General features: G+C 38.1%; 1 protein-coding gene across 3 annotated transcripts in view; it reads right to left on the bottom strand.

Moving 5' to 3' along the window:
* The window catches only part of USP4 (ubiquitin specific peptidase 4), a 44,701-nt gene extending 19,155 nt beyond the window's left edge, over positions 1 to 25,546 (bottom strand). The window contains exons 1-14 of one of the 3 annotated variants that reach the window (XR_011557987.1): positions 25,304 to 25,464; positions 24,809 to 24,936; positions 20,790 to 20,920; positions 18,650 to 18,776; positions 17,477 to 17,622; positions 17,057 to 17,118; positions 15,682 to 15,825; positions 13,783 to 13,894; positions 11,853 to 12,026; positions 7,764 to 7,922; positions 6,115 to 6,339; positions 4,399 to 4,482; positions 3,388 to 3,482; positions 169 to 293 (exon numbers count right to left, since the gene is read on the bottom strand). Coding sequence is in view for 2 of the 3 variants with exons in the window: in XM_070738786.1 (XP_070594887.1) it covers positions 3,388 to 3,482; positions 4,399 to 4,482; positions 6,115 to 6,339; positions 7,764 to 7,922; positions 11,853 to 12,026; positions 13,783 to 13,894; positions 15,682 to 15,825; positions 17,057 to 17,118; positions 17,477 to 17,622; positions 18,650 to 18,776; positions 20,790 to 20,920; positions 24,809 to 24,936; positions 25,304 to 25,458 (1,742 nt within the window). In the remaining variant the exon portion in view is untranslated. Of the gene's footprint in view, positions 1 to 168; positions 294 to 3,387; positions 3,483 to 4,398; positions 4,483 to 6,114; positions 6,340 to 7,763; positions 7,923 to 11,852; positions 12,027 to 13,782; positions 13,895 to 15,681; positions 15,826 to 17,056; positions 17,119 to 17,476; positions 17,623 to 18,649; positions 18,777 to 20,789; positions 20,921 to 24,808; positions 24,937 to 25,303 lie in introns of all 3 variants that reach the window. The other 2 variants (XM_070738786.1, XM_070738787.1) reach the window with 2 other exon arrangements.
* Positions 25,547 to 27,244: the final 1,698 nt, after the last annotated feature.

The following is a 27,244-nucleotide window of genomic DNA, read 5'->3' as shown; positions in this document are numbered from 1 at the left end:
GTGTATGTGCTGAATACCTCCATCATCCAGGCTAAAATATCCCAAAGCACTCAAATATATTATTAAGTTTCTTAGGTCTCATATTCCAATGCCAAATAAAAGATGAAAGGAAGAAAACAACAACAAAGAGGTTGTATGCTTGGGCAATGCAATTTGACAAACACTTACCTGACCCCTTGTAGCCTAGCTCCATGCTCCAGCAGGATCCTTGGTGATTTATGTCATCACCATGATGGCACATGCTGGGGCGTTACATCGGAGCAGGAGCCTAGTGGGGCTGGACATCATGGAACCTAAGGGAGAAAAAAATAAGTGTCCAGCTGTGTGCTGAATGCCTATCTTAGTTTAGCCTGGAGGAATTCAGCACAAGCAACCCAAGTTGATTAATTTTGTCAAAACTGATTTGCAGATCACCTTTAATATCATCAAGTAGTGAGGTCACACTGAGAATACTGCATATAGTTCTGGTTACCATGAAACAGATGATGCTGAGACCCTAGAAAATGTGTACAGAAGATCAACAAACATGATAAAGGGTCTGAATGCTAAATCATATTATGAAGGAGTTGCATATGTCTAACCAACTGAAAACAACAATTAGAGGGGACATATGATAACTGCCTTCCAATACTTGAGGGGCTGTCACAGAAAAGAGATAATTAAAAGCACCAGAGGACAGGACAAGAAGTAATAGGGGAAAGCTTGTTAAAGAGTGATCCAACCTAGAAACAAGGAGAAATGTTCTGGTAGTTAGAAAAATTAATCAATAAAACAGCTTGCCTCCTAGTTTTGCTAGTTGAGAATTCAATATCTGTACACGGCTTATGAATTATAGACACAATTGGAACTGGGATTTCCGTCACCATATGATGAAAGACCAAAAGCTGAGACATCACATGATTGCATTGCTTAATGACCACAATCCCAATATTCCCAGTTGCTGTTAACTGAGAACTGTGGGTTATTAAATGGAGGGAGTTCCAGGTAAGTAGCATGGGAGTGCTGCAGGGATATTGGGGAGGCCCTGGGAGTATACGCCATTTTAAGTTGGCTAGGGTGCAGCAGTAACAAGCCTCTATTTCAGTCCAGGGCTGTTGCTGTCACTGAGATATGCCACCTCAATCCCCACATTGCTGTCAGCCACGCGAGTACCACTGTGCAAAGCCCCAGTTGCCCTTGCTGCCCTGAGCTCCACATACTCTGCCATGCCCTGCTAATCTTCACCACCTTGCATTGACCAGGCACTCCATTATTCCTATGCTTGGATCTAGCCCCACTAGATAAATTAGTGCGAGAATCTACTTCATAAAAAGCCTACTAATAATACTTTTGTTAAAAAGTGGCTATAACAACAGAATCTTGCAAGTCTGATTGTGCCATGACTTTTCCCTTTCTTATATCCACCTGTATTAGGGAGATACCAGACTGAGCTGCTTATGTACACTTTCTGCGTGTTTGGGACTGAAGCCATGTTTTTCTCCTACCACTTTGTTAAGGGATCTGCCAAGGTCATCTTCCTTACTTTCTATACTAGGTTTTGCAATAGGATTTGTGACTGACAAACTGGAACTGGGACTAAGGCTTTAAATAAGTTTTGACTTATTGATTGTGCATAAGCATTAGAGATTAAATATCTAAGAGGATAGGGATTACTAAATTAATGAAATACAGAAAAAACATTAACAGGTTTCTAAGCTCTAAGTTTACATGTGCTTAGAAACAAAGGTACATTTTGGGTTCTAAGTTATGATTGAACAAAATTGCTAAATCAAGTATTTATCCAAATGAATAAGAACAAAATATACATATTTATTAATACATATAAAATAAAGGAAAACAGAACATAGTGTTTTGAATTTTCTCATAGACCTTAAAATTTATAAGCTAATTTCCACTTAATAAATATATTAAGGAAAATCACATTTTGATGAATTTGTATTGTTTCCCAAAACAGATATTTCAAAAAGCATTTTAAAAAAAGGTAACTTTATTTGACTTCTATGCTGGCCAATCCTGAAGGACTTGGGGTGGCAGATTTTAGGTATACTATATTCAACAAAGTTCTGCTTCTTCAGAAGATTTAAATATCCGTAACAATAGAAAACATCATTGAAAGAATCTATGGAAACAGTCTATTATTTCATGTATTTTGAGATTTAAGATGATTAATTTGTTTAGTAATAATATGATTTAGGCAACAACTATTTATTGGGGAGAGCAGATGCTTCACTTAATGGTCGTCACAACATTACCTGTAGCACCAAAATAGTTCACAATATGAAATAAAATCATTTTGTACTTCAACTGATTATTTTTAATGCAGAAAACTGAAGTCTCAAGCTAATCACTTTCCATTTACTGAAATAACTAAGCTGCTTATGTTGAATTGGAGATATTACTATTGTTGTTATAGTAATGGGATGATAAAAAACACTCTGTGTATACAAATAATAAAACACATACAAGTAGTCCTTGACTTACAACTATTTGTTTAGTTATCATTCAAAGTTACAATGGCCATTTTTTGATAGGTTTCTATAAATAATTTCATAGAAAATGGGTAATACATTAGTCTGCACCAACAGGATCAAAAATTCGAGAATGGCTGTTTATATTGAGATTTCAAGCTTGTTTTACATACATTTCTTAAATCTTCATAGTAAACAAACAAAAATCCTAATCAAGACATCTAACCACCCTGCCTAAATGTAGAAACTTTTCCAACTCTCCCTTATATAATGAAATTGATTGCTATTCTATACACTGAATTTGTATTAAATGAATACAAAATATTATGCCAAACTAATTTGTACCATAGCAATGGATTTACTACTACATTCTCCTCTAAAGTAAATATAAGACAATATTCACATGCTTTGTTTTGAAATATAATACATATTTACAGTTTTATAATCCTTTGAATATGATATTCAGCAACAACTAAATGAGTACAAATATATGAACATGAACGCAAAGATAATTGCTCAGAAAAGATATATTGTGAAATGATTACTGAACTTGCATTAGTAATTTAACTATGATGTAAAACTTAGTTTTGTTTCAAAATATTTCAGTTTTAAATGCTCAGTGTGTATAAACTAAACTCTTTTCAGTTGTCAGTTTCCTGCAATTGAGTGCAGATTTTTGCTCTGATTAAAAAAAAACCTTAAATATTTGTTGACGTTTATTAAGAGTCAGTAGAGCTAAATAACTTTAAAAGTCCAAAGATATTATCACTATAATAATCAGTATGAGCCTTGTCCTAGGAAATCACTAAGTAAGGAGCATGCGATTCAGGTGATGTTTTCTTTTATCAGCATGTACTAGTCAAGAATGATACAGCTAATTTTCCTAGCATCTATTCCTTCTAGATGTTTGATTACTCACACAAATATATTGTCCTTTGGCATAATATGAGTTAAACCTTCATCCATTTGGAAAAATTTTTGGAATCTGTGATTATAGACCTCTGTCACCACCATCTAAAGTAGCAAAAAGTTGAAGAACACTAATTAGAAAGAAAATAAAGTGTTCAATACTTGCCAGTTCACAGAATGACAAATTAAACAGAATTCAAATATAAGAAATCATTCTCTTTGTTTTTGCCATAAAAATACATATTAAAATTGAAAAACACTGTAATTGTTTCAAAAGGTGTAAGGGTACAAAGAAAAACAGAGTTCTTCAAGAAGGTAGAGTAAAAATAATATCAATTTTTGATATGTCAACTAATAATGATATAATGATGTATCATTACATAAAAAAATAGCTTGATAAACAGCGTCTAATTATCTGAACAGGAAAAGTGGTTTCTGATTCTGCCAAAATATTACAGTTTATAGAATCAAATGCCTTTTTTTTTTAATCTATCAGTATAGCTTAGTTTTCAAAGCACAGTGAAATGGACTGGTAGAAGCAGATAGCAGTAAGCTTAACAGTCAGGTTCCAACTTTGCTATATTCTAACATTTCTGGATCTTCTCCCAGAAAAATTATAACATTCAAGTTCTGCAAAATTAATTTTGCCCTTCAGAAGCTAATGAGTACTATATTTTCTCCAACTACTAATTAAGAGAGAAATGATAATTATAAGTCTGGTCCAAGTATACTTCTCTAAAGGATAAAAAGTTAAGATTTCTTACTGGATTAACATTTAATAAGCAGCTTTTAATTTTTTGTTATCAATTTAACAATTCTTCATAGAAAGCAAAAGAGATTAACGATTCTGAACCATTTGTTTTAATCAGTAAAATATATTATCTTGCCCGTTCTCAACAGAAAAATATACAGTACTTCCTGTATATATTTTATATTTATTTACATTGCAACATTAACTTTCAAAAATCCATTTGCAAGTTCTTTAAACAAAAAATGGTAAACTTTTATTCTTTATTCTTACATTTTCTGCAGGGATCCCAGAAATTTTGGACAGTGCATCACACAGATCAGATACACCACCCATCATGGGCACTACTATTCGGAACTGGAAGTAAACAGAACATTAAATTTAGGCTAAACAAAGGATACAAAGTAAAAGGATTTCAGTTAATTTTTAAAATTGAAAATAGATGAAAAATCTGTTCTACCACCATTTTGTTGGAGCCCTACTGCAGAAAAAAAAGGCCTAAGAAATCCACACTTAAAGTCTAATTAGGCTATCTTATGTGTTCAAGTGTTAATTTTTTTCTCTTGTTATTTAAGCATAAAGTGGAAGTTATTTGTTTTGGTCATAAGGGTTTTGATGTAATTACAATAGTAAGGCTGTCTTGGAGAAACATCCACAGATGTTTTTTTTTCCTTTTTATGAACACCAAACACCACTGTTACATCCATTTGTTTAACTCTGCTGATTTCTGATCTGAATCTGAATACTTTTGTATCCCACCCCAATTTACAGATTCTGGGTACTGGTAATAATCAGGGCATTAATTACCATAATTACACGTATCACATTACTGATATCACTACCGGTAGGAAAGGACTTGCCATGTGTCTGTCATTTAGTTACTAGATATACAAGACAAATCCTCTGTGCTAAGGCTAAACAGTGACTCTTTTAGAATTCCAAATTGATTTGTCCAAATGTTTGATGATGCTCAGTGCAAACTTTGGGTTAACAGCAAAGCTTCTCAAGATATACAGTCCTAAGGGTTTTCAACCTGTTCTTTTCTTGGGCAAACTCATCAACACTCCACAGCCTGCACTGGCTGCTGATTAGTTTCCAGTCACAATTCAAAGTGTTGGTTATGACCTATAAAGCCCTACATGACATCGGACCAGAATACCTTCGGGACCGCCTTCTGCTGCACAAATCCCAGCGACCGATCAGGTCCCACAGAGTTGGCCTTGATCAGGTCCCACAGAGTTGGCCTTCTCCGAGTCCCATCGAAAAAACAATGTCGTCTGGCGGGCCCCAGGAGAAGAGCCTTCTCTGTAGCGGCCCCGGCCCTCTGGAATCAACTCCCCCCGGAGATCAGGACTGCCCCCACCCTCCTTGCCTTTCGCAAATTACTGAAAACCCACCTATGCCGCTAGGCTTGGGGGACATAACTGACCCTTAGCTGTTTCATTTTATGTATGGTTTAATTGGATGGTGTGACTGTTTTTATAATAGGTTTTTATAATTGTTTTTAATATTAGATTTGGACTTTGTATTTTGTTGTGAGCCGCTCCGAGTCTTCGGAGAGGGGCAGTGTACAAGTCTAATTAATAATAATAATAATAATAATAATAATTATTATTATTATTATTATTATTATTATTATTATTATTATTATAATAAAGCTGAACATGAGGATGGGTCAAATATGTCATCAATCTCGAGTCCCTTTGCATCCACAAAGAATCTAAGTCCAGCCCACTTTGAATTCCACTCTTATTTACCACCGATTTAGTTTCGCTGTTAGTAGTTCAGATTCTTGTATATTGTACATTTGTATATTATAAGCTTATTGCATAAACTTACAATAACATTACAATCTTTAATTTGTTTGAACTGCCTGGATTTCTGATTTTCCCATGCTTGACAAGTCCCCTTGATTGGTTTTAGAACTACTTAAGTGACCTAACAAGTCTTCTGAGGCAGATTATAGTCACCACTAACATTTCCACTTACTTGCATAGGTTTGCGCTGTGGATCTGCAAACATCAAGAACACCTCCATGGATCTATCTTTCTTCAAGGGCAAAGGGAGTGTTAAATAGCAAAACGGATCAAATGTTACTGAAATTTTAGAACATTTGGGGCAGACCAATGTGGATTTGAAAAGTCCATGAAAAATATCTACAATTATAGAGTCATTACGCAATCGATGGTTCTCCCAGGCTTCTTTTGCAACTACCTATACAAGAAAAACAGACTGCAGTGAAATAGCTAATACCGAACCTAGTCAGTTCAATACATTTATTAAAACAGATTTCTTCTACAGGAAGGTTAGCGAAATATATACGCCTCAAAGTAATATAACCTAAGATAGATGCTAGAACTACCAAAAATCACCTTTCATTAGCGCTTTAGAATTCTTTACAGGAAAGATTGAACTAACCTCTTTTTTCATTTCTTCTCGTAATAAGATAAGACATATTTTTGTTTCAGTAAACTTTTGGCCCCATCAGCTCTCTATTTTATTGTTACTCTATATTTTACTTTTTTCATTTTTATTGTTGAAGATTTCATTATAATGGAAAAAATACAAATTAAACAAGAAAATCAACATATGTATGTATTTATTTAATTTCTCAAATAATCAAGAAATTTTAAAAAATCAAGCTATTAGAAAATACATTATGTGAAGTATAACTGTGGATTAGTATTGTCCACAAAAGCTATGACAAGCCTTATACACAATTTTATGCCATTATATCACAGTTTAGCTAATTCTGGGCAAAATATTGTGTTCAAGTCAGGATCAAACAATAATTTACAATTTATACAACTAAAACTCTCATCATATTTATCATTTATACTCTAAGTTAGCTCAAATGGTATATTATACCACAACTATTTTTGAGTCACGTAGATCTAATATCTGTCAACTTAAAGAACGTGTAAAACATCTAGCAACCATTACTCCTCTGGAATTGAAATTTCCACAATTTCAGACTAATTTTATTAACAAAGTTTGGCCATCGAAGGTTTCCCAGTCACGTGACTGATTTTCAATGCTCCCTGAGATCAAGCAAAGTGAGTTAGGAAGCCGGCAGGAAATTGGAAGTTCTGCTCCCCCTGCTTTTTTGTCGGCTTTTGGTCATTCTATTTTTCTGTTCATATATGCACATATTGTTTTAGTAATGAAGCTTATTTGCCATTACAATTTTTTTAAAAACAATTATGGTATGTACTTTCTTTAGATGATCACAGGACAGTTCAGCATTGGAATAAAATAGTATGGTCATTTAATTTAATTTTCATGCTAGTAATTCTACACTATTTTCTCTCAAAGGATGACTCAACAGGTCACAAGGCTGTCTAGTTTAATTTATCAAATTTGTAAAGCCAATGACCGCATACCAATTCAGTACAATATATTTTAATCAGGGCCTAAACTATCCCAATTTTCCTAACTTTGGACTTTATAAAGAAATTAAGTTAAAAAAAACGTGCTTAAAATTTCTTTTGTCTGAGAAGGAAAGAGGAGAGAGGGTATTATTAAATTTGGGACAAAGCCTATCTCATGCACTTAATACTAATCAATTGTTCTTCCTTTTCTCCTTCTTTTACAACACAGCTGAATTACAAATATATATGTATATATTTAAAATGTACCGAATCAGGTCTCCCATTAGCATCCTTCAACTCCAAATATGGTTTCTTTTTTACTCTGTTTAAATCCTCATGTAAGCCATCCAAAAGAAAGGCCAGAAGCTCCTGAGAATCTTGTTGTTGGTATCCTGAAAACTGAGGAGCAAAACGGCCAACCTGAGTCTAGAATTAAAAATGGAAAAAAAGCAATTAGGAATATTGTTTGTAAACTCCATGAAGTGAATCTTAATGTAGCTATTCTCTAGTTTATAGTTATATTAGAACCATCAACAAATTACCAGTTTCTCATTATCCTTTAAAATAGCTTTAACAAATGATTTTTTGCCATAAACTGTCATGGAAATTTTCCTTGGTTCTGTTAACAATTTATAAATCAGGACATGCTATCTTTTTTCAGGCTAAAACTGGGAGAGGGGATGAGACAAACAGGAAGGAGATTATGTGTCTTATTAATACTACTAATATAGTTGCTTCCCATAATTTCCTTCTTCTTGGGAATAATGAAGCAAAGCCAGTAGAAGCTCTACTGTTACTGCCAAAATTGGTTGTTCATTGTTCAGGAAATAAGCAGGAAAACTGCATCGAGTCCACGGAGAGGGGCGGCATACAAATCCAATTAATAATCTTTTCCTCAACTCACACAGTAACCATGCAGTCCCCAGAAAATAAACATTTGAATTAAGCAAGTATTAAAGACATGGTAACATACATTTTAGTTACATGCTGGTGCTTCCTTAATTCAAATTCATACAGGCTGTTGGTCACTTGAAGCTGCCGCCGCCGCCACCCACTGCGAAGATCTCTTCACCCGAATGGAGGTGGCGGCAGCAGCTTCAAGGGACCAACAGCCGGTCCTTTTGGGGGCTGCGTTGCTGCAGCCTCCGAGGCCACAACAACGCAGCCCCAAGAAAGACCGGCTCTTGGTCCCTTGAACCCACCATCGCTGCTGCCTCCGTTCGGGCGAAGGGATCTCCGCAGTGGGCGGCAGCGGCAGCTTCAAGGGACCAACAGCCGGTCCTCGTTGAGCTGAGCTTCCTTTGGCTTCCTTCGAGGCGGCAGGTGAGCTTTGCAGCTTTGCCTCGAAGGAAGCCAAGGGAAGCTCAGCTCGGGGGCAGGCCTGGAGCAGCCGCCGCCGCCTACTCCGCCCCGTGCTTCAGCCGCGCCGGGGCCAAGTAAGCCAAGGCTAGGCCCGTCGCCCCGGCTCCAAGCGCGGGGCCTGGGCAGCGGGCAAGCATCGGGAGGGCCTCGCCATCGCCTGGCCGGGGAAGAGCTCCCCTCCCTGCGATCCGGGACGGCGTGGCCATCAACAAGGTAGTGCACAGGGGTCCTGATGACTTGCTTACGGCCCCCTCCAGTTGCTCTTGCAGGGCTTCCAGGCTCCCCGCAAGGTGGCGAAGAAGCAAAAAAGCGGCACTCTCCCGCTCTCCCTCTCCTTCTTGCTTTATTTCTCTCTCTCTCACTCACTCCCTTTCTATCTCTCCCTCTTTCTCTTTCTCTTTCTCTCTCTCCCTCTCCGCAGCAGACCCTCCCCCAACACCAAAAGTGCCCAAACATGCCCAAACCTCACCGATGCAAAATCCCTGAAGAAAAAAAAAAAGCAAAAAAGCGGCACTGGAGGGACCAAGACGGTCTGCAGCTGAATATCTGGAGGAGGAGGAAAGCCAGGGGGCGGGGAGGAAAGCGGGCCTGCAATTGGTCCCTTTCTTTCTCTCCTTTAGGGAGAGGAACTGTTGCTGCTCTGTCATAGGGCAGCAACAGTTTCTCTCCCTAAAGGCGGCAAAGAAAGAAGCCAATTGCAGGTCCGTTTTCCTCCCCGCCCCCTGGCTTTCCTCCTCTTCTTTGCCGCCAGACGCCCAGTAGCAGAGTGGAGGGGAGATTCGGGAGCTTAGTATATAGATGGTAAAATCTCGTACGCTGCCGTGGGCCGGATAAATGGCCTCAGCGGGCCGCATCTGTCCCGTGGGCCGTAGTTTGGGGACCGCTGGTCTGGAGGACAGTAGGGAAAGGGGGGACATGATCGAAACATTTAAATATGTTAAAGACTTAAACAAGGTTCAGGAGGGAAGTGTTTTTAATAGGAAAGTGAACACAAGAACAAGGGGGTACAATCTGAGGTTAGTTGGGGGAAAGTTTAGAAGTAACGTGAGAAAATATTATTCTACTGAAAGAGTAGTAGATGCTTGGAACAAACTTCCAGCAGACCTGGTTGGTAAATCCACAATAACTGAATTTAAACATGCCTGGGATAAACATCTATCCATCCTTAGATAAAATACAGGAAGTTGTATAAGGGCAGACTAGATCGACCATGAGGTCTTTTTCTGCTGTCAATCTTCCATGTTTCTATGTTTCTATAATTTCAAATGACTTTTGAAGTAAATATATATCTCCAAACTTAAAGTTGGGTAGAAATATGATCTGTTCTTTATAAAAAGTTAGATTTATTTTCTGAAACTTTTTTCACAGATATCATGTTACTGTCTTACCCAATGAAAAACCCCATTCACATTATTCTCCCAATTCTTTTTATTTAATTAAAAATTAATTTTCTCGTAGCTATATTCACTTTCCTACTTCTAATTCATATAACACTAAACATGTACCGTATTTATTTCTGCATTCAATAGAAGAACTAAATACAAGTCATTTACCATGTAACATTAAAGAAAGGTAGAATAACTACACTTTCCTGGGGGATACAATTCACCACAGAAATTGGTTCAGATAATGCATTCCCTATTTGGATGTTTTAAGATTACAGTGAAAAACTTAAATCCATCATAGTAGATTGTCCCAATCCCATATAGATTAATTGATAAATGAATTGCCCAGTCAGTGTCTAACTCTGAGAGGATCTGAGAAAATTCATTCATCAGATAAACTAAATTAATTCCCAGGAATATCTGCAGAGCTGCTCTGAAGATTATAATAATTATCTGATAGACAAAGTCACTCAAATCTACTTGGAATTGGAATCCAAATGGGCAAGTCCATTGAGGTACCTGGGGCACCCTTGAGGTTTATCAGAGATGAGGTTGAGTCTGGATTCCTGAGGATGTGGACTAGGTCTTTGTCTTGTGAGTTTGCCCACTTATTTATTTGATCCAGGGACATAGTTACGGTAATTATGAATGCTTCTGAGAGATGGCTTGTAGTTGGTTCTATGCATTGATGCTAGTTTCTCTAAAGGAGGGGGATATGCTTCCAACTTGAAGAGACACTGGTGTGTACCTTGCTTTCTCCAGCTTTCCCTTTTTAGAGAAGGTAATTAAGGTGATAGCACAGCAGTTGAACAGAATCCAGAAGGAAGCTGATTATCTGGATCTATTTTAGTTGGGCTTTAGACTAATCTTCAGCACCAATGTTTCACGGTTTATTTACTGATATTGGAAGAGGTGGTGTTAGAATGATGCACCCATTTTGGTGCTCTTTGATTTCAGTGGCTTTTGATAACATGGATCTCGTCAATCACAGTATGCAACTGGACTGGCTGAAGAAGCTGAGAGAAAGTGACTACGTTTTGTGGTTCTCCTGCCTCTGAGGCCACTTCATTTTTCACAAAAATGGGGGTGTTTTTGCCCTTCCCAGCTCCCAGAAGCACCAATTAGATACCAGCTGGTGAGGAGGTAGGTGACAAATTGGCTAGGGCAACATTGGCACCTATCAGAAAGGAAAAAGCTAGAATAGTAGGAAGAAGAGCTATTCAACAGCAGAGATGATGGGAAGATAATGGTGAGAGATTTTGTCATATAGTCTATGAAAAGGAGGATAAAATAAGTTTAACATTGCCCAATTCATTTGTAAAATACTTTTAAGTTTTACTTGGATAAAACCAACAACAGCCAAAATGTTCTGGAATGGCTCAGTTAAACCTTTGTGAACTAATGCCGTTGATTCATGAAAGCAAATTTTCCAATCTGCATAATTTACACTACTGCAGGTGGGATTTTCTTGCAATTATGTTAAATTCAATCTAGGCTTCCTCTGAAAATGTTTAGCTTTATACTACATACTATATGGACCGAAAAGCTTTATAGAGTATACAAAACATTAGAACAGACACAACAGTTAACTGATGAATATTACACTTACTTTGAACATACGAGGGGCTACATGAGAATTCCGGCCAGACCACATTTGTTTGATGAGTTCTGCATATGCTTCTGCAATTTCTCCCCTCATTCCCAGAGGATTATCTTGGTTTATTTCAGCTTCATATTTATCTTCCAAGAAATAGTCAGTCAATGGAGGTGTGTTACTCAAACACTAAAAACACATTCAGAGAAAAGAATTATGTGAAAAAATAAGGCCCATAGCCACTATAACCGACCCCAAATAATTACAATTTTGCTAAAATTGGAGAATGCTGTTTAGAAAATTATGTAAGAATTAGTTAGGAATTGTATAGATATTGCTGGAGACCATAAAGCAAATAATTCATTTACCTGGATTGTTTTATTTTTACATTTAACACTTTTCTACCCATTTGTTTGGGTTTGTTATCTTTTAAGAGTTTTAAAAATATACATTTTAAAGCAGTGGTCCCCAACCGCCGGTCCATGGACCAGTACCGGGCCGCAAGGCATGTTGCACCGGTCCGCGGAGTCAGCAGCTACTGTGGAGCCGGCGAGTGCCAAGCTGTTTCCTGTCTCTTTCCCCTCACGTTCACTTGGGACCGCCATTTGCCTCGGGCTGAGAAAACCTTTGCTTGCTTGCTTTCTTCCTTTCCTGTCTTTCTTCTCTCGTCGAAAGTGGTCTATTTCCTCCTTGCGAAGCCCTTGCAAAGCCCTCGCTCTGCCTGCAGCTCAAACGAAAAGGCTTTGGCATTGTGCAGCTCTTTTTTTGCTAGGCTCCCCCACCCTATTCCCGGGGTCCTGGGTGGGAGCGAAGCCAGGGGTGTGTGTGTGACCATGAAACCCCCACCACCAGCTCTGGTAATTTTCTTTTGGAAGGATTCCTTGCTGCAAGAAAATTACCAGACCTGGCAGTGGTGGGCGCTCCAAGCAGGCAGCGATCGCAAAGGAAGGTGACTGTGTCCGTGGAGGCACCTCCCCCTGCTCTGGGATTCCTTGCTGCAATCCCAGCCGGAACGGAGGGGGGGGGGATGTCCTCTGGAACTGCTGAAAGGCAAACGGCGGTCCCGAGTGAACAGGAGGGGAAAGAGACAGGAAAACGCCCCCTCCTACCCTTCCTCCCTCTGTCACCTCAACTCCCCCGCAAAATTAAAAAAAGGGGGGGGGGAGAGACAATGGAACGATAAGCTAAACCCCCTTTCCGCCCCTACCGGGCCATAGAAAAATTGTCTTGCTGAAACTGGTCCCTGGTGGAAAAAAGGTTGGGGACCACTGTTTTAAAGGATGAAATTTCTTAATAAATAATGTAGAGAACAGTACACAAATTATAATTCAACCAATGCCAACTAAGTATTTAAAATACTAACACTGTAATGTTTCAAACTACTTTGGAACTACTTTAAGTTACAGAGAAACTGAAATACAGATAGTCCTCAACTTACAACCACAATTGAACCCAAAAGTTTTGTTGCTAAATGGGACATTTGTTAAGTGAATTCTGCACCATTTTATGACCTTTCTTGCCATAGTTGTGAAATGTATCACTGCAGCTGTTAAATTAGTAACAAAATTGTTAAATGAATCTGTCTTTCTCATTGACTTTGCTTGTCAGAAGGTCACAAAAAGAGATCACATGACCCCAGGACACTGCAACAGTCATAAATATGAGTCAATGAGTCAAAGTGTGTATTTTGGTCATGTAACCATGGGGATGTGGCAATGGTCGTAAGTGTGAAAAACAATAAAATAAATAAACAAATTTCATTAATAGAAAGCTGGAATGATGGAACCAGAGTGGAGACATTCTTTCTTTGAAGTCTCTACGAAACTAGGCTGAGGATTGTAAAAGGTCTTAGGAAAGCAGGTTACCAACCCATATTTTAATGTTCATTTTCATACAAAGCATGAACAGAAAGTCTACCCTTATATGTTCTTAACCATCACTTTACCTGTAGAGCTGAGTTCATGAAACATGTATTTCCTAGATTACTGAGCCCACAGAGTCCAGGCTGTGACTGAAGACTTTCCCTGTTGTTGTAACTGTAAGAAAAGCTCGAGCCACTGAAAAAAGAAAAGGCACATCACAGCGTGCTAATGCGACATAGGACTTTGCAAAACAAAAACAAGGCTATAGCTGGCATTCTAATTATTTAGTATATAAATTTATACAATATCAAAGCAATTCCTTAGATGTAGCTCTCACAAATGACTATTGAGGAGTCCAGCTTTTAAGAAAACATTTCATTCTGCAGACACATATTTACGTTAATGAACCTACACCAATACATTTTATTAAAATATTTCCATACTTTTTAATAAACAAGTTTATTGGGGTCATTTCAGCCCCATCATAATATTTCCACCTTCTAATGTGAACTAGTGTGAGTAGAGTGAACACCAAAGAAGGTAGAGTCTGATGAGAGGAGCCCATCTGAAGCAATCCTCCAAATTAAAGGCACATCTAAAACAAGCCCTCCTTGAAAGATCTAAGGTGCCGTTATAGAGGCAAACTTTCAAGTACACAAAGCTCAGATCTAAGCCACCTAGGTAGGACTTAAAAATAAAGCTCAGCATATTGAAGTCATTAAAAAACAAAATGGAAGCTAACACAGTGACTACATTTATACAGGTTACAGAAAACTGAAAAAGATTCTTAACAGTTGCAAATGCATTGCATCAATATAGTTTAGATTTTAACTGTTAAAAATGTAGCTAACCTTTTTGCACCTTAATGAATGTAATACCTTATACTTAATATTAAAGTTAATATTAAAAACAAAATAATACACATTAAAAACTGATTTTTTTTAGAAAGATATAGAAGGCTCCAATTTTTCTGGAGAAAAAAAGATTAAGCAGATAACAAACAAATGTCAAAACGTATATTCTGCTACATTAATATTATCAGCAATTTCAATTCATCTTAATTTTTGTTTCTATAATTTGTATAGTTTATAAGAGGTTTTCCAGTATTAAAACAGGATTGTCTATTTTTTGTTTATTTTTTATTTGAGAATTTTCAATTGTGCCTTTCTATCTTTATTATTTTTTGTATTGTTTAAAATTATAATATATTAAAAATAATTATTTTTACTTATTTAAGTAAGGATTTAAGCAAAAATCTTTTCCCAATCATTTCCTGTTTCTGGGCTTTCACATGCCATCAAATGCAAAACACAGATTTTCTTTGTATTTCCCACTTCATCCAATTACAATGCTGATCTTGGAAAGCTCTATTACACTAAAGCATTTTGTTGTCAGCTGTTAAATAACAGGGTAGTTATGGAAAAAGAGACAGAGTAAATTCTTTAAAAAAAACAGTACTTGACAAAGAAATACAGTGCTCTGAGAGCAAAGCCAAAATATTCTACCTTAACATTGTGTAAATTTCGGCTGTTGCTCTTAGCATGCATCATACATGATGGCAGGTTGTTTTTCATTGTATTTGCCTAGTTGCTATTGTTCTTTATCATCAGCAGCAGCAGCATCTTATTACATGTAAATGCTGGTCAACTCTACTTCTTACAGTAAACCTTACCAAAGCATGATGCAATAAGGGCTTTTGTTTATCAGCCAGACTGTCATGGAAACTGACCCTGATTTATGGACTAAGAGGTGCCTGGATCAAGATCACCCATTTAGTCCTCATACTTAAGGCAGGAATATGGCTTAGGTCTACCTGTTCCTTGTCCAACTTCTTAACAACTATAACATACTTTCTTTTTGTGTGTATAAAGACTGTAAACTGCAAATACAGGGTTTAAGACTTCCTACAAGGGTATAACCTTATTTAATAAAGGAGGGACCCTAATATTTAAAACATTTATAGAAAGAATATTCTTCCTTACCCTTTACCAAGGCTGGAACAGTTCAAACCATAGGAGGTATTGTTATCACCATTTATAATGACTGAAGAGATAGTTACTGAAGAACAAGAGGTTGCTGGTGCTTTTAAAGAGGTAGCTAGATTTCTGCTAGGTGCAGTACATGATCTAGGAAAAGGCATTACAATAACAATCATACTTTCTTAAACACTGGTTTTGGAATTGGGATTTTGATAAGTGTTATTTTATTTTATTTCACATTTTTAGTACAATAGGACAAAGTATGACAAGGTATCAAATTCAAGATGTAGCTTAGGATACACTAAATTTATAGATTTATCTATTGCACATAGAAAACTTTCCAGCTATCTAATATCAAAGGGAATGTTTATTTTTCTTAATAAAGAAAGCAAACGTCAGTAAAAATTTATAACATGAAATTTTCAACCTTTAGATGCTACAAAGCTTTCACATGTAAAACTATAAATTTTTTGAAAGATGGAAATTTAAAAGCTAATATTTTAATTTCTCTGAACCCCTAGAACTTGTTTTAAGTGGCTGCTGCACATGAATTGTTTATTGTGAGATGAATAAAGTTTTGTTTAGATTACAGAATTTTAAGAAAGGAATAGTTAAATAATTTTCCTCCAAAAGTTAAAAAGTATCTGCTCCAACATACTATGGAGCAAATTTACTTCATAATATGTTACCAAATAAGGCTGTAATGATTAGATACACCTTCCCCTCAGTTAGTGACTGCAATCCATTCCAGCAACTTTGTTGTCAAGTGAAATGGTGGCTAAGTGACTATGTGACTGAGAGCGGGGTACTCTGAAGATGATGGATTGCTACCATGTCAATTAAAGATCTCTTGTGGTGTCCTGGATCTGATCCTTCCATCTCTTTAATGTCTTGAATGTAGAGAAATTGCTTTTAAAAAGTTATCCTGGGTTGTTTTTCTCCCAGCAGTTCCCTAAAAATAAAAACCTAACTTCAAATTACCAAGCTCAGCTTTGTAATTCTACTTAGACATCTCCACTGCTGCCTAAAAGTGACTAGATATTCATCAGTTTCACACTGTCAGTCTCATGAATGCCACAGTGATCAGAAGATGAGTTTTTTACTCCTTTTTTAAACCATATTTGCAAACAATCACTAACCAAGACAATCACTAAATGAGCTGTGTATTATTGAAATTTCTTGGCTTCTTAGGTCAGATTTATCACTGACTTTAACATAAATTTAACCAAAATAGATTCTGTTAAGGCAGTTACAGTACATTATTAATTCACATATTGAAATGATGAGTTTATTAGTTCTGATTACATACTGCAATGTGCAACCTTGCTTTGGCAATCAAGTTCTGTAAAACATGAAAGGTGAAGAGACAAATGCTTACTTTATTAGAGAAGATTGTCTAGGCCATGAACCATCTTCATTTTTCACTTCTATTAACACTACCTAACAGGATAAAAATAGTCAAAGTGTTATATAAAAATACAAATGCTACATAGACAAAAAAAATTCGGAGCCCAATTAAATCATTCCCAATCCTGAAACATGAAGCTATTTTAAAAATTAGCACTTACATATAATGTTTAAACAAACTTTTTCAGGTCATTCCAACCATACTGTCACACAACAGCTGTCATAGAGGAGCTGATTTTCCGAGGGGTAACTTCCACATATTATTAGATGCTGAATGCACAATATTCCAGAATCCATTTTGTTTCAGAATATTTTGTAAAAAATATGACCCTAGAAATTGCAACCTGTTTAAGCAACCCCAGAAACAAATGTATATATATTGATTTCTTACCTGTCCTTGGTAGAGCCCTGCATCTTGTATGGTGCTATCGAGTTTGCTTAATTGTTCATAAGTATTATTTGTACATCTGTTCCACAGTCTGACTTCAGTACCATCAGATATATTAAACTGCTTTCGTGATTCCTTTTCAATAGTAGCTGATAAAATAAACATATATACAGGGAAGGCTGTAATGGCTTATTAAAAGTACATAAACTTTTTAATCTAATGAATACATTTCTGATTCAGCATGCACGAAGTGGCTTGGGTAAATCTCATACTGTCCTATTTGCACTTGTGATATTTGTATGTGCAGGCAGCGGCAACTGCTGAGGTGGCTCTGGCAGCTTCCTTTCAAGGAGCAGCAGCGCCGGGAACATCACATCCGTGCCCAGGACCCCACCGCCACCACTCTCATTGAAAAGAAGCTGCCAGAGCCACCTCAAACAGAAGCCCCCCTGGGACCAGCAAACTGAGCACCTGCTTGCCGAGGAGACGAAGGCATAGAGACAAGAGGTAAAGAGGTAAGAAGCGGGGGGGGGGGGTGAGGGACAATGAGTATTGGGGGGAGAGAGAAAAAAAATCCTCTATCACGCATGGTCCTGGAACAGAACACCTGCGATGAACGAGGGATCAATTTTCCCCATAAGAAATAAAGGCTGGGAACCAATTAAATCTATTTCCCTTATTTCTTATGGGAAAAATTGTTTCGGATACTGAACATTTTGGCTAACAACCAACATTCCAGAACGGATTGTGGTCATTAGCCGAGATTCCACTGTACAAAGTTCAGTACAGATATGTAAAAGATTGGTAAATATATGGAATATTCTAAATTGAAAAATGAGTTTAAAAAAAACATAATCATAAGAATAAAGTATATTTAATGCAGTCAATTAAAATCAGACAGCTAATTTAGGGCAGTAATTAAGGCACTGGGCTAGAAACTGAAAGACCATGAGTTCTACTATTGCCTTAGATATGAATTGAGCTGGGTGACCTTCCAGTCACTCTCTCTCAACCCTAGGAAGAAGAGAAGGGCAAACAACTTCCAAAAAACTTTGCCAAGATTACTTGCCAAATAAAATAATAAAATTGAAATGAAATGAAATAAAATAAGGCTTTCAGAAAATATAATTGTCCAATTCTTAAATTTTACAATTTAATATCATGCATTATACTTACCAATTGTATCTCCTTTGCTGAAATAAGAGTCCACAAGATTTGTAGGATCACTGTTCTGACACAGCTTCAACTCCAAAAGATAAACCTCTACTTTACAGTGTTTAACAAACAATCCATACTCCACAACCTATTTAAAAAACATCACTTATAAAAGTATGTTTCAAAAAGAATGAGATCAACCTAGTCTAAATTACCTTATCAAAATATCAATAACAATATAATCATTTTATGCTTATGCCAAAAAATTGAACTTTTTTACATTTTCCTTTTGTAAAATTATAAGTACAACTCCTGATTACAGCCATTGAATTTATATGGGCAGCATAAAACCTTTGAAGGGGAACTTGCAAAATACCTCTCCTTGAAACCCTTAGTAAGCTACATCCTCCAGATGGCTGGATCCATCTGATTTGAAGGTATCTCCTTAAGCATGTGTGCATAAAGGAGATTGTTAGCTCTCCAAGAGAAGCATTCTCTGTGAATAGACATGCATAAAAGGTTTGCCATCACTGCTCTACATGACATGTGTGTATGTGTGTGTGTGGGGGGGTGCGCATGCACAGGGGGGAGCATGGAGTTGTGCACATGGATGGGGGGAGGGCTTGAGTGTGGGCATGTGTTTGCGCATGCACATCTTTTTGGCATGTGAGCCCAAAAAAGGATTGTCATCACTGCTCTATATTTATTATTTATTAATGTATTAATTGGACTTTTATGCCACCCCTCTCGGAGAACTCGGGGCAGCTTACAACATATAATAAAACAATATGAAACATCTTAATCCAATTAATTAAAATTAAGATCTAAACCCCCCAAAATCATAAAAACAGTCATTTCATTCAATCAACTTTCTCTCAACACATTCAGAAATATTTCTGCATTAGTCAACATACTAAAGTAGAATAGCATGGCATCCCATGCTATGAACTCAGACAATGCAAAGAAAGAACAATAACATCAGAGGTAAAGACATTAGCCCCCTAAGCTGCAATTTAAGGGTGTGCCCATTCTATTGGTGCAAAATCGTATGAGCAGAAGACTCATTAGAGGAACATCTACTTTTTTTCATATTATGCTGCAACTGACAAAAGGCATTTCAACTGGATTTGAATTTAATATTTTATACAGTATATTTGTATTCTTTACATGTTCATCAATTTTCCTTTGAATGTTCCGGATTCTTTCAATGTTTAGTGTTGCTTCTTGCCATTTTATTAAACCTTCTTTAGGATCTAGAAGCTACAAATTAAAACCAATATGCTCCCACATTCCTCTAATTTCCGTTCCTTTTAATACAGAGATGTCAAACATATAATTATGAAGTATGAACATTCAAATATTGGGACAGACTTAATAAAATTTAAAAAGCAATCAATTTTAATCCAATGATGCCCATGTGGAAATTTAGTCAACTAACTCTTCAAACCATTAAAATACTTTTAAAGGCTCCAGAATAAGGGTTCTAAAATAAAGGAATCCTTGAACACGCAACAGAATCAACACGAAAATATATTCCTGTAAGAAAATAGAAAGTTTTCTTTTAACTTTTAATTTTTCTTCATCTTTGATTTTTTAAAAAATATTATCTTACAGGAATGTGTTTACTCTGCTTCATCTACAATACATGGAAGTAAGTATGTAATGGATTTCATCATGTTAATTCTGAAGTTTAGATTAATAACTAATATACAAGATATAAGCATGGAAGATTATTTTTTAATATCTTTTATATTAGCTATTGGGTTTCTCCATTTCAGATCTTCAATTTTACATCCAAATGTATTACACTACAATTTACATTCACATTAAATGTCATCAGTTATGCTATTTATAATTTTAAAATGTGTTTCCTCTGACAAAGCTAGAGAAAATTTATACAATTTCTGTAAACCTGCAAAAAAAGGCCTTTACCATCTTCTAAATATCTAGGACAGTGGTGGTAATCCTTTTTTGGTTTAATGCTGGCTGGGGAATTCTGGGAATTGAAATCCAGATATCTTCAAGTTGCCAAGGTTGGGAAACACTGACATAGGGCAATGCCTCGTGTGCCCTCTGATATGGCTTCATGTGCCATTTGTGGCACACATGCCATAGGTTCACCATCACAGCTCTAAGAGATACAAGGAACACAAATACTTACTTTTCTCACAATTGGCTTCTGTCCCTCCATACAACCATACCAATTTGCTAGTTTATCCCAAGCTTCAGTAGGAACCAATACATAATCCAATTCATCAATCAGGTGCTCTTTCAAAGTTTGAGTTTCTGAATCTAAAAAAAGAAAATGAGACATAGGGCTGTGGGCTATTCCATTCGCTATATCAAGATAAATCTCAACAAAATACATTTGCAGGGCAAAATTAAAAACAAACAAACAAAGAATGAACAGAACATTTAATTCCCCCAACAGCCAGGGTGAACCTTTGAAAAGTGTTCGGAAACTTCAGATTGTGCAGAATGCAGCTGCGAGAGCAATTATGGGCTTCTCCAAGTATGCCCATATCACTCCAACACTCCGCAGTCTGCATTGGCTGCCGATCAGTTTCCGGTCACAATTCAAAGTGTTGGTTATGACCTATAAAGCCCTTCATGGCACCGGACCAGAATATCTTCGGGACCGCCTCCTGCCGCACAAATCCCAGCGACCAGTTAGGTCCCACAGAGTTGGCCTTCTCCAGGTCCCGTCGACTAAACAATGTCGTCTGGCGGGACCCAGGGGAAGAGCCTTCTCTGTGGGGGCCCCGACCCTCTGGAACCAGCTCCCCCCTGAGATTAGGATTGCCCTCACCCTCCCTGCCTTTCATAAACTCCTTAAGACCCACCTTTGCCGTCAGGCATGGGGGAACTAAAACACCTCCCCCTTGCCCATGTTGTTTTGTTGATTGATTGACTGTGTGCCTGTTTTTTATATATACTGTTTTCATGAGATTATTAATTTAAATTGTAACTAGATGGGTGGGCATTGGATTTGGTATTATGTACTGTACTGTTTTTTATTATTGTTGTGAGCCGCCCCGAGTTTGCGGAGAAGGGCGGCATATAAATCCAATAAACCTAACCTAACCTAATATGATGGAGCCGAAAAAGGACATTGGTGCAAGTGATGACTTCCTGGGAAAAAAATGACAGCTGCTGCCTAAGGACTTCTTGTTTAATTATATAAATTTCAGTCCCAACTAAGGTTAAGTGAGGATTACTACATTACTTTAACCTATACAGATAGTTCTCAACTTATAATCATTTGTTTAGTGACTGTTCAAAATTGCAGCAGCACTAAAAAGTGATTTATCATCAGTTTTCACACTGCAGCATCCCCATCATCACATGATCAAAATTTAGGCATTTGGTAACTGGTGTATATTTATGTCAGCTGCACTGTCCCAGCGTCATGTGATTGCCACCTGTAACCTTCCAACATAGCAAAGTCAATGGGAGAAGCCAGATTCATTTAATTGCATGATTCACTTAAGAACAGAAGTGATTTGCTTAACAGTTGTGACAAAAAAGATCATAAAATGGGGCAAAACTCACAACAACTGCTTTGCTTATCCATTGAAATTTTGGGTCTCAATTGTGGCTCTAAGTAAAGGACTACCTGTAATGAATTGGTATGTACTACTGGATCCATCATATACTTTGGATATTTCTATTTCAGAACTGTATTTATAGTGGGAGAACTCATATTTATAAATACACATCATATGCTACTACACTAGAAACCCACCGAGGTTAAAAAAATAAGTACAAAAATAGAAAAAAGAGAAGCAGATATGAAGAGAGATTTGCCTTTTTTTTCAAGCAGGCATATAAAAACTAAGACAGCTAATAAAGATATACATAAGGGGTGTAAAACTCAAGGCCCAGGGGCTGTATCTGGCCCATGGGATACTTAGATCTGGCCCGCGGAACTGCCCTGGAAGCAGTGAAGGACCAGCCCATGGTATCTCTGCCAGAGAAACAGAACTCAGGAGGGAGTAGGGCAGCCTTCCTCAGCTCCGTTTTCGCTGATAGAGGGGTTGCAGGAGGCCGTCCCAGCCAAAAACAGAACTCGGGAGCCTGGCAGAGCACTCAGGTCACCACAGGCACCCTGTGACAGCGAGATGGCCACGCCCACCCTGGCCCTTCAAAGTCAAACACAAGCTTCATGCAGTCCTCAATTAAATCAAGTTTGACAACTTGAATACAGAGATATATAGATAAAATATTCATTTCAGAGCTTTTTCAAGGTCAATTACAATTGTAATTGCCACATACTCAAAGAGGGGCGTTCTCAAATGTTTGTATTTTTTAAAATAAAGTTTTTTATTTTTTTAACATGTCAAAATTATATTTTAAATTAAACAGTGTATTGGCTGGGTGTCAGGCCGAAGTCTTCATGTGGAGTTAGAGAGTTCAGCCTGACACAACACAAGGGGGGATGGGAGGGGTAGTGAGTAGTCAGAGGGGAAAGTTACTAGACACAACCAAATATTCCTTTCTCCAAGCCAAGGCCACCATTTGTTCTGCCTCAACTGAAGAGAAGAGGAAGTTGATAAGCCCCTGCACACAGACTGGCTCTTGTGATGAACGTGTGGGTGTGGGGGATGTAAGATGAACCTTAACCTAGGTGGGATTCTGAGAAGGATCAGAATCGGAATGACAATGGCGTAGCTAACATGGTTCTGTTAATAAATCAAGCTCTGATTGAGAGAATTGGACTGGGACTTGGTTTATTTCTCAGATGCTATTCAGAACACTGACATTTAAATTCCGATTCTGATCCTTCCCCTTCATTTAAAGCCTCAGAAATGGCCTCAATCAGTTAGCGATCTGTTGGAAACAAGTGGCCATGTTGCCTTACAAATGCTCCAACTCTGTAGAGAAAGTAATTAAGTTTCTTCGGACATCCATCATATTTTGCCAGCCAAACCAAGGGGGGCTGCAGTGGGCAAAGCGGCAGGTAAAGGGGTGTATAAATAGCTTGAAATATAGTAATAATTCTGTTTACAATAATACATTACAGTGATATTAATTCTATAATAAAATAGTAATTATTATACTCTATTTTAACCAATCTCCCTTATTTCATTAATCTTTTTATTATATTTCCATGTTTCTAACTTGTTTCTGTTATTTAACCATTGATAAAACAAATCCCATATAAAATATTCAGTTTATTCCTTTTCCTTAATTGCAAGTATTAATCTATTCATTTCTGCACATTCTACTTTTTAAAAATCACATTATCATCTGTAGGGATCTCTTTACTTTTCCATTACTGCGCAAATACAATTCTGACTGCCCTTAATATGTGTAGGATCAAATATGTATTCCCCCTATCCAGTAGAATGCTGGAATATTTCTGGTTTTAAATCAATATGTTACTTTATCATTTTTCCAGCCGTGTATGTATTTCTGTCCAATATTTTTTTGCTTTTGCCCATGTCTACCACATATGATAGTACAAACCAGGTATCTGATGGCATTTCCAGCATTTAATCGACATATCCTTAAACATCATTCCCAATCTTGAGGGAGAGAAATGCCCTCAATTCCTATCCCATAACTTCTACCACTTATCTAACACTATTGTATATCCAAAGTTTTAGCCCATACTATCACTATCTCCTTTACTTGTTCATCTTCCATTTTAATACTTAATAGATAATTATACATTTTCTTTATTAGTTTTTTATCTGTCCCTGTTAGTACCTGATCTAGTAAATATTAGAACATTTTAACTACTTTTAACTGCAGGAGGATCTAATGCAGAGGTCTCCAACCTTGGCAACTTTAGGAGCCAGGGTGACCCAGTGCAGCACAGCAGGATACTTCAGCTAACTGCTAAGTGTAGTTCAGCAGTTCAAATCTCATCACCCGCTCAAGTTTGATTCAGCCTTCCATCGTTCCAAGGTGGGTAAAATGAGGACCCAGATTGTTGGAGGCAATATGCTAATTCTATAAGCCGCTTAGAGAGGGCTGTAAAAGTGCTATGCAGAGGTATATAAGTTTAAATGCTAAATCTATTTAAGACTTGTGGACTTCAACTCCCAGAGTTCCTCAGCCAGTTGAAGTCCATAAACAGTTGCCAAAGTTAGAGACCCCTGATCCAATGCATCCAAAACTGACATAGGATCACCTGCCTTCCCCTTTTTGAGTCCTTTTCTGGGTAATTCATACCGGTAAAAAGTCCGGAGTTGTCAATCGGTCCTGGGAAGAGGTTGGGTTCTCCAACGTTGTACAAATCCCAACTTTCAAAGCCCACGTATTTCTTCCACTGCTTGAACCATCGACTGTCAATCAAATACCTGCCATAAAAGCAAAAACATTTTTTAAATTAAAAGAAAAAGCAAAATGCGGAGATGAAGAGAAGGTTTTAAAAAAAATTCCGAGGGAGCCAAGGAGGCACGAGAATGACTCAGCAAGGAAACGTCTGAGGCTTCCGAGACCTTTTCGGGAAAAGAAACCGAGCGCTCCGAGCCGGCCTCCGCCACCACCACCACCCCGCCTCAAACGCGGCCTCCTTTAGAAACCAGCGGCTGGTGTGTTGACGGACGGGAGTCAAGAGTGGTGGTGATGGCGAACAGTCTTGCCCTAAACCTGACACCCGAGGACGGGCCGGGAACAAGCCTCCTCCTTCTCGCCGCACGGCCCCCAGCCTAGCTGCAGGCTCACCAGGACTCTCCCGGCCGCAGGACCGTTTTCAGAAGCGGCATAAGCTCAGCTCGCTGCATGGCGGCATCCGGCCTCAAACCAGTAGGGGATCCTCCGCCCTCTAATCCTACTTCGGCCGCCGCCATGACAGTGCGCCCCGCCGGCCGGCAGGCCATCCTTCCTCAACCGCGGAAATCCCTCCCTTTCAATGGGGCGGGGAGGTGTGCACACCGAAGGCCCCACCGCGCAGGCGCGACGTTGCTCGGGTTGGGAAGAACGTCGATCAGGCGCTACGTCACGCGGACGGTAATCCTCCTTCGGCGGTGGGTGGGGGGAGGAGGCGAGAGTTTCTGTCTCGTTGCGTAACCCGGGAGGCTCGGAGGCTGCGCCTTCTGTGGCTCCGAGTAACTAACAAGGACAGCTTCGTTCTTCCCAGACGCGGTGGGGCCTGCCCGTCCTTCATCGCCTCCGTCGTGTTAGTTTTGACCCAAAGCTGTTTTCTTCCGGAGGCAACTGGGCTTTTTTTCGTCTTCTTGGAAGACGTTTCGCTTCTCATCCAAGAAGCTTCTTCAGCTCTGACTGGATGGTGGGCAATGACCGGATCGATCTACGTATCTGTCTGTATGTTTAATTTATTCCGCCAAAGTCCTTAAGGACTCTGGGCGGCTTACAACCAAAAATATAATATCCAAATGGTACCAAAAACCTATAAAATAGTTTAAAATCAATTAAAATAAAACAGTGAAACCCATGCATGCCATTTATGGCCGGATCTCAACTGCACGAGTCAAAAAGGGGGCCGTGAAAATATGTACTGACCCCTCGCATCCTAGACGCAAACTGTTTCAACTCCTACCCTCAAAACACACCAAGACAACTAGACACAAGAACAGTTTTTGCCTGAATGCCATCACTCTGCTAAACAAATACTGTAATTCCCTCAACACTGTCAAACTATTTACTAAGTCTGCACTACTGTTACTACTAGTTTTTTCTCATCATTCCTATCATCCATTTCCTCCCACTTCTTGCTTGCATCCTTAAGATTTTTATTAATATTGTTTCCTCATTGCTTATTTGACCCCTATGGCAATCATTAAGCGTTGTACCACATGATTCTTGACAAATGTATATTTTCTTTTATGTACACTGAGAGCATCTGCACCAAAGACAAATTCCTTGTGTGTCCAATCACAGTTGACCAATAAAGTTCTATTCTATTCTATTCTGACAGATGGTCATTTGCATCCTTTTTTTGAGGGTTGGTCAATCCCTTTGAAAATTTGTTCATTTGCCCCTACATCATTTGAAGGCTCCTTCATCCCAAATTGCATAGCTATAGAAGTTCTCAGTCATTTCCAAAAATAATTGCATACTACAGGAACAATTAGCATTACTCGGGTGACCCTGAGGACACAGATAAACCTCCCAAGTGCTTCCACAACCCTCACAAAGGATACAAATGAACACCTTTCTCCAAGGAATATAAATCCTTCCATTCCCCCATCATCCTGTCAGAGCTGAAAAAGCTTCTTGGATGAGAAGTGAAATGTCTTCAAAGAAAAACAAGAAAGTCCAGTTCCCTCCAGCACCTTTTTGACAAACATGACCTGGATGACTGAAAATTTCTATTGACTTTTCAATATTAAGTTAATTCGGCATAAGCCATGTATGGCACTCAATGTCCTGGTGATTAGCAAAAAGCGTGAACAACCCAAGGATACCGGATTGAGAGCTTAACACATTGATAACTATGATCCAGCTTTTCATAGTGGTAAAGATGCTGGTCTAGAAGCTATTCTGTCAGGCTCTCTGGTAGACTCCTCCCACAAATTCACAGGTACAAATTTCAGACACACACACGTTTGAAAATTCAAAACAATGTTCTTTATAATGAAAATTCCCTTAACCTAAGCCCTCTTTTTGTAGAGCTAAGAGAACTCCTCTCCAAACAAACTGGTA

This window comes from Erythrolamprus reginae, chromosome 2 (assembly GCF_031021105.1).
Source record: "Erythrolamprus reginae isolate rEryReg1 chromosome 2, rEryReg1.hap1, whole genome shotgun sequence".
In the NCBI taxonomy this organism is placed as follows: domain Eukaryota; kingdom Metazoa; phylum Chordata; class Lepidosauria; order Squamata; family Dipsadidae; genus Erythrolamprus; species Erythrolamprus reginae.
This window is presented reverse-complemented; position numbering and strand designations above follow the sequence as displayed.